General features: G+C 44.1%; 1 protein-coding gene across 2 annotated transcripts; it reads right to left on the bottom strand.

The window, feature by feature from the left end:
- Positions 1-889: 889 nt before the first annotated feature.
- LOC112407347 (zinc finger protein with KRAB and SCAN domains 7) lies at positions 890-7,003 on the bottom strand. 2 transcript variants are annotated; one of them, XM_024756624.1, is made up of 3 exons: positions 6,639-7,003; positions 6,203-6,329; positions 890-4,128 (listed from the first exon to the last, which is right to left on the bottom strand). In XM_024756624.1, the coding sequence occupies exons 1-3, from the start codon at positions 6,846-6,848 to the stop codon at positions 2,675-2,677; spliced, it is 1,791 nt and encodes a 596-aa protein (XP_024612392.1). In that variant the 5' UTR covers positions 6,849-7,003; the 3' UTR covers positions 890-2,674. The 2 variants fall into 2 exon arrangements, with proteins under 2 accessions (XP_024612392.1, XP_024612400.1); XM_024756632.1 differs by having other exon boundaries at positions 890-4,125.
- Positions 7,004-7,977: the final 974 nt, after the last annotated feature.

Below are 7,977 nucleotides of genomic sequence, written 5' to 3'. Positions count from 1 at the left end.
TATTTTAAAAATATTTGTGCTCATGCACGACATAAGTGGCATACAGATTAGAATTAAGAGAACACCAATCGTTACTTATTGTATACCTAGAAAAGCTAGGAAACGAAACTGAAAAACTCTTCAAAGCAAAACTAATCTAGCAAGGTAATTGGATCCAAGTAAAAAAATTTTTAAATCATTAATTATTAAAACACTAGCAATAACCAGTAGAAATTGAGGTGTGGCTTTTAAACGTAGCCTCTTTTCCTCCAACCAAGAGCCTGAGTGCTTTTCTAGCAAGTAAGGATATTCACTGCTACTTAGCACCTAACCTGGACGGGTGGTGGCCAGCTAACAGGGTTATGAACAGTGCTGCACCCCTCCCTCCAGAGACTTAGTGTGGTACGGTATGAGCAGAACCAGAAGATAAAAAATTACAATACTCGACAGAGGGTTCTCTACTAAAGACATAACCAGTCATGTTGAAATCAGAGTAGAGGGCTGGACCCGTGTGTTCATATGGGGTTAGGCTCTCCCCTGGAATCTGGGAGCTTCCAAAGTAAAATATTTTAAAAAAGAAAGTCCTATCGGTTTAAAAAAATGAAAATAAACACCAAAAATATAGCTATAACAGAAATTTAAAATATTCACAAATGGCAAATTTCCAGTTCTGTCCTCGGTTCAGTAATTTTTTAGGCTCCTAATAAACACTCTAACATTTTCTGAGATGCCTCACCCAGAATCATATCTAATTCTTCTTTTCTTCTTTTTTTTTTTTTTGCGGTACACGGGCCTCTCACTGTTGTGGCCTCTCCCGTTGCGGAGCACAGGCTACGGACGCGCAGGCTCAGCGGCCATGGCTCACAGGCCCAGCCGCTCTATGGCATGTGGAATCTTCCCGGACCGGGGCACAAACCCGTGTCCCCTGCATTGGCAGGCGGACTCTCAACCACTGCACCACCGGGGAAGCCCCTAATTCTTATTTTCTTGAGACTCAACTCTCTTCCCCTTCTTCTCCACTGTCTCGGAGAAATAAATCACAGCTCACAAAAATCTCTCTCCTCTAGGTTATGTGCCTGACATTGCCCCTCTAACCTCCTCCTCCTCTGCCACACTGCTGATCCTGTCATATTGCTAAGAGGAAGAGGGTAGCTACCAGGGGCAAAGATCCCCTAGCATTGAGGCCCTACTACAAGGATGGAAAGAAAAACTTGTGTCTGATACATGACTGTAGAAGAGGAAATCCCCTGAAGAGATTTTCTTATGCCTTTGAGGTATGAAAGTTGGCCCAGAAGATAATCACAATAATTAAGCGTACACCTCTCACCTAAAAATCAGATGACAGTTGCAGGCATCTAGAACTAGTTGGTAAGGAAATCAGAATGGTGTGACTCTATTATCTTGTCACAAACTTCATTACTGTTCATTCCAATCATCCAAGAATGCTAGGAACTGAAATTGCCATGGAAGTTGAGTCTTCTTTGCAGTAAACTTTGATGCTGTTCTTGTACTTAGACGGCAGGGTGGAGAAAGCTAGTACAGAACCGGAATCCGTGTTCATGGCAAAGTACATTATCACTGGAACATGACAGCTGCCTCCAATACCTAGATACATACATATACACACACACCTGCACACACTCAAACACAAATCCATTAACTCTCTGAGGCTGAGGTAACAGTAGTAAGACTCTAAAGGACACAAGGAGAAGATATGAATGAGGCCTTTGTATTTGATATCCTATGATACCCATCTTTAGAAATTTTAGGTCTGGTGGTGAAAGGGGAGTTCATGCCCACTTTAAGCATGGTTCAGTTGGAGAGGCGAGTTTTTAAAAGCTATTTAACAACTAGAATATGCAAAGTATTATCTATATGCTAAAAGAAATAGATGCTATACCCAACCTGAAAGCTACATGAAGTTAGTATAAAAGGACACAAAGGGGCATTAGGTTGAGAATTGACAAGGCAATTATATAACAATCGCAAATTACAGCACAGGTTAATTCAAAACACTGAGGTCAATCAACAGGTTAGGAGGAAAAAAGGAGCATTTTAAGAAAAAAGTCCTTCAGAGATGACCTAGATCTTAAAGGTTCAAGGGACACAGATTGGTCAACAGGAAGAAAAGCTTTTCTAGGTAGAGAACACAAGTGATGAGAGTCTAGATTAAAGTAGTTTTAAAAGGGCCACATTCAAGAGGTAGAAAGTATGACTCAGAGTCTTGGAGAATGACTTTATATAAGTGGTAAAATGGAGGAGGTGGAATAGAATAAGGAAATATCTCTTTCCTTAAGAATATAATTGTGGAACAAATAATTAAGAAACAAGATAGATTTTAATTTTTTTAAAAAGTGAAAGAAGGGAATTCACTGGTGGTCCACTGGTTAGGACTCCTTGCTTTCACTGCTGAGGGCGTGGGTTTGATCCCTGGTCGGGAAAGCTCCCCCGCAAGCCGCATGGCGTGGCCAAAAAAAAAAGGTGAAAAAAAGGAAACCTACAAGCACATGAAATGTGTAGTCCTTAGTAGGGAAGGATGGTACTGTTACTCCCACTCTCCCACCTTCCTGACCACCAGAGAGCATTTAGGGAATGATCCACTTTGATTAGTGGTTCCAAGAGGAGACCAGGGTGAGCATACTTCTTCTATAGAAACCTTAACTCAGAGTTCCTTGCTGTCTTAGAGAATCACATCTTAAAAAACAGACCGAGCCAGACCTGACTGCTTTTCTCCAGTGTGAGTTCGCTGGTGGTGATTGAAAGTAGAACGCTGACTGAAGGCTTTCCCACATTCAATACATTCATAGGGTTTCTCTCCAGTATGAACTCTTTGGTGCACAGTGAGTTGTGAGCTGTCACGAAAAGCTTTCTCACAATCTTTGCATTTATATGGTTTCTCCCCAGTATGGGTTCTCTGATGCACCATAAGGCTAGAATTATGACTGAAGACCTTCCCACATTCATTACATTCATAAGGTTTCTCACCAGTGTGAATTCTCTGATGAATAATGAGGTATGAGTTTTGATTGAAGGATTTTCCACACTCATTGCATTTATAGGGCTTTTCACCCGTGTGAAGTCTCTGATGTCGAATGAGACATTTACTCAGACTGAATGCCTTACCACACTCATTACATTCAAAGGGTTTTTCTCCAGTATGAATTCGCTCATGGTCAGCAAGTTGAGAGATCTGATTAAAGGCTTTCCTACACTCACTGCATTTGAATGGTTTTTCCCCAGTGTGGAGGCTCTGATGTCGAATAAGACATTTACTTCGACTGAAGGCCTTGCCACATTCATTACATTCATAAGGCTTCTCCCCAGTGTGGATTCTCTGATGGTCAATAAGATTTCTGTTAGAACAGAAAGCTTTCCCACACTCATTACACTTGTAAGGTTTCTCACCACTGTGAAGTACCTGATGGCGGACAAGGCTTTTACTCCGACTAAAGACTGCTCCACATTCATTGCATCCATATGGTTTCTCCCCAGTATGGGTTCTCTGATGGTCAAAGAGTTTGGAACTCTCACTGAAAGCTTTTCCACATTCAATACATTTATACGGTTTCTCCCCAGTATGGAGTCTCTGGTGTTGAATGAGATGGGAGCTGTGGCGATAGGTCTTACCACAGTCACTGCATTCATAGGGCTTTTCCCCTGTGTGGATTCTGAGATGGACTATGAGCTGAGAGGTCTGCCTGAAGGTCTTGCCACACTCATTGCACTCATAGGGTTTCTCCCCAGTGTGGATTCTCTGATGCCCAATGAGGTGAGAACTCCAATTAAAAGCTTTGCCACATTCATCACATCGATAGAATTTCTGCCCCTTCAGAACTCCTTGATGTTCTGCAGGACTGGAAGACAGGTCTGGATGTCCCCCAAGTTCCTTATATTCATCACACCCATCTTTTGTGGATTTATTTTTATCTTCCTGTGTTATTTCCAAGAAATCCCTTTCCAGTCTGGCCCCTTCTTCACCTGAGGGTTGAACTTCTAGCTTCTCTAAAGCCTCTTCACAGGTATCTCCAGCTTCTGGTCCTCCTGGAATCATTCCACAGAGTACTACTGAGGTCCTATCAGATGACTTCAAAACTTTAGAAAGTTCCTGCTTTGGAGGCAACTCTGAACTCTCCATCCTGTTCTCACCTGCTGCCAAAAGAAAGAAGAAAACAACTTTCACTCATTTCTTGTCCTACTGAAGAAAGGGAATCATCAGGAGTCTATGTACTTGAAAAAACTTCACATTACACGTAAGGAATGAGGAGACACATTAAGAACAGGAGAGGGCTTCCTTGGTGGCCGATGCAGGGGATGCGGGTTCATGCCCCGGTCTGGGAAGATCCCACATGCCACGGAGCAGCTGGGCCCGTGAGCCATGGCCATTGAGCCTGCGTGTCCGGAGCCTGTGCTACGCAACGGGAAAGGCCACAACAGTGAGAGGCCCGTGTACCGCAAAAATAAATAACAGGAGAGAAAATGGGAAATGGCTCAAATTTTTCTTCATGGACAGAAAAACAAAGAAGGGAAGCTGGTCAGTGGAGGAGGGCAGAAGAACAGCCCTCAGGACAGAGGGAAGCTGAGCCAGCACAGCCAGGTGAACAGGCCAGTTGAAAGGCAAGAGACCAGACTGTAAAGCATGGTGTGATCTTCCAGAAATCACTTAGATGTGATGTCTCCTTAGTAAAATGAGGAACCCTAAGGTCCTTTCCAACCATGACATTGTATGGTTCCACAGTTCTCAGCAAAGATGTTGGGGAGAGAGAGTGGTGGCAAATACCTCAAAACAAATATGAGAAACAATGTGGGCAAACCTGAGAGTAGAAAGCAAATTTATATTATGAGGATGTGATTAGGAAAAAGTGTACATAAAGAAGTGATTCTGGTATAACAGGATAGTGACAAGATTTGGAGAAGCCATGGGTAGAGAAATACTGGGGAAAAGTATTGAAGGGGAAAGCAAAGCTGTAAAATTGGGTACCCCCTAGTCCCTGGAGCACTGGACTGGTAGGTGTCAGTAGGCACTCCTATAAAAATTAATTTTTATAATTTGAAACGTAAATCAAAATACATGTTTTGTATCTTGATAATCTGGAGTCATAATGAGACTGACCAGCTGAGTATCTGCTTTTGAATTCTAGAATTTTTGAATACAAAAGTTGGGAGAAGGCAGAGCAATCACGGTCATACCTAAACACAGAAATATTGGTTCCTTTCAATCACATCTTAACCAAGGTCGCAAGCCATCATACCACCTTAGCATATGGAAAGTTAAAGATATTTGGTTCATTGATTCTAAGCTCACCCTCTCCAGAGTAGGCTACTGCCCTAGACCGGTCAACCCCAGAACCTGCCCTGACAACAGCCCCTTCCAGGAAGCAGCCCTACCCCTGTCTTTCTGAAGGGGAAGCTGAGGCAACCATGCTTTGTGCCAAGCAACCCAGCTCATCCCATGATGGACAACAGGTGACTGGAACAGGGCCAAGCACTAGACCCCAGTGTAGCTTATCTGTAGATTAGTCATCAGCCTCTGCGTGGCCTGGGCCAAAGTACTGCTCAAACAAAGATGATATTTAATGGCTGAACCATCCTTGGAGTCCCTTTTTACATAAATTCTAAATGGAAGGATGGAAAAACTAAGGAAATTACAAGAGCTCAAGCTGAAATGATGCATGGAGAGAAGGCAACCATCAGGAGTCACAGCAAGCAGAACATAGGAGGAAACAGAAAGTCTAATTAAGAAGGAGCTCGGAGGGGGAAAAAGGATTCAGAGTAAATAAAGAGAATAGGTATCAGTGGGAGGAGCAAACGGATACGCAGGGCACAGCTGTCTTACGACACTGGTGTAAAAATCCTTTCACTTCCACTGCTGAGGTTCCCAGGTCCCCACAAGGCTTCGTTTCCCGAAGTCTGGTCTAGCTGGTCAGTCTGTTCAGGGCTTCCATTCCTTTAGTCTTACTGTAAGTAACTTAGCTCATCACTTACAATAACTGAATGGCACTCTACTCCTTCCAACTACAAACTCTAATAAACTGGCCCAGCTCAGTTAATAATAAGGAGAATGTTAATAACTATTAAAGTGGGTGATGATGGAGAGGGGTTCATTATATTATTCTCTCCCTTTGTCTTTTTATATTTTCATAATAAAAAGTTAAAAAAGAAAATGAATATACCAAAGAAAGTGTAAAGAAGACAGACTCTAAGTACCGGGGAACAGAGTCATTACCCAGTGAGGCCAGGCTGCAGCAATTTTCCAGCACGATGTTCCAGTACAGGGCTCTCTGGCTGAGTGCCAGACCTTTCCACTTTTGCTGAGTATAGTCCACAGACAGGAACTTGAACACTGCAGCCTCCTGGAATGACACGTTTCTAATGCTCAGGGACATTCCCAGTCTGAGGGGCAGAGTCATTAGGGGCACTGAGAGCACAGGGTCGGGGCCCTGGTGGCAAAAGAGGTGGGGGGAGGGTGGGAAGCTGAAAGGACACATTAATAAAAGGAGAAGTCCAGGGCAAGATACAGTCAATGAACTCAGTGGATGGAAGCAGCTCCAGGGGAAGCAGTTAGGCGGGGAAGCCACAGGAGCAGACTCAGAATGGGCCAGAGGCCCGGAGATGAGCTCTAGCTATTCCTGGGCCACAGACTTGGAACTCAGGAAGCTCACCTGGGGCCTGACCATCCGGAGCACAGTTGCCGCTGCTTGGTCTCCTACGTTCCCCACTTGGGGAAGGGCAGGCACCGGGGAAGCATGCTGAGCTGAGGGAGGAAAGAAAGCTCTGAGTGGGACCAGCCCTGCTCTTGGCTCCAATGAGGTCTGTATCCCAGCAAGTGGATTCAGGAGAACCCAGGTGGCTCCACACACACGGACCCTCATCCCTGTTCCATAAAGGCATTATCCTTTGTGAGCTGTGAACTTTTCCTGGAGGCAAGAAGGTCCCCGTTCAAACCGAACTGGCGGTTCCTTCCAGCCCTCTCTCTCCCACTCTCAGAAGGAAGCTACACTTCTGACCACCTTCTGTCTCCCGTGGCTTCCCCAGCAGCAGCCTGCCTGGCCTCCCCCTCACCTCTCTGCCCCTCATTCCCTGGCTTCTCTTCCTTCACCTGCCCTCTCATCACGGACACTGTAGGCGTTCAGGTCTCAGAGGTTCTCCTTTCCGTCTCTCAGAAATCTCATTTTCTAATGCTGCTCTCACAGTTCCTTGTTCTCTCCTCCACATCTAACAGAAGCTCTAATTGCCTACTGAACATTTCACCTGGTGTTCCACAGTAGCATAAACTCAGTGTCAAAAACGCACCTTCTTACTATCTTCATTTCCTATCTTCCCACGTTTTGTTAATGATTCCAGACATTAGTCAAAACCTTTAATTTACACTCTTTTATTTAAACCCACATCTAACAGATATTCCCCAAATTGATATTCAGATTCAACACAATCCCTTTCAGAAACCCAGTTGGTTCCTTTGCAGAAACTGACAAGCTGATAATAAAATTCACTGAAAATTCAAGAGTTCCAGTACAAGGCAAAAGAAACTTGAAGAATAAAAATAAGCTGAGGGAATTCCCTGGCGGTCCAGTGGTTAGGACTTGGCACTTTCACTGCCATGGCCTGGGTTCAATCCCTGGTCAGGGAAATAAGATCCCACAAGCTGCACAGCACAGCCCCCTCCCCCCCCCAAAAAAGTTGAAGGATTCACACTTCACAATTTCAAAACATTTGACAAAGCAGCACTCGTCAAGACAGTGTGATACTGGCATAAGGATAGAAATATATCAGTGAAATAGATTAAGAGTCCATAAGTAAACGGATATATCTACAGTCAACATACTTTTGACGGAAGTCCCAAGACCACTTAAAGGCGAAAGAAACTTTTCAACAAATGGTGCTGGGACAACTGGATGTACTCATACAAAAGAATGAAGTTAGACCCGTACCTCAGACTATATATGAAAATTATATGGACAGCAGGCCTTGGCACCTGTTACAAACTGGCCCCACTGCTCT

This window comes from Neophocaena asiaeorientalis, unplaced genomic scaffold (genome assembly GCF_003031525.2).
Source record: "Neophocaena asiaeorientalis asiaeorientalis breed wild unplaced genomic scaffold, Neophocaena_asiaeorientalis_V1.1 scaffold265, whole genome shotgun sequence".
Lineage (NCBI taxonomy): Eukaryota > Metazoa > Chordata > Mammalia > Artiodactyla > Phocoenidae > Neophocaena > Neophocaena asiaeorientalis.
This window is presented reverse-complemented; position numbering and strand designations above follow the sequence as displayed.

Excerpts from the sequence above, each read along its gene's own strand:
- LOC112407347 (XM_024756624.1), bottom strand. The coding sequence starts at position 6,848 with ATGAGGGTCCGTGTGTGTGGAGCCACCTGGGTTCTCCTGAATCCACTT. Across the intron at positions 6,330-6,638 it reads TCCGGATGGTCAGGCCCCAG|GAGGCTGCAGTGTTCAAGTT; the intron begins GTGAGCTTCCTG and ends GTGTCATTCCAG. Across the intron at positions 4,129-6,202 it reads CTGCAGCCTGGCCTCACTGG|CAGGTGAGAACAGGATGGAG; the intron begins GTAATGACTCTG and ends TTCTTTTGGCAG.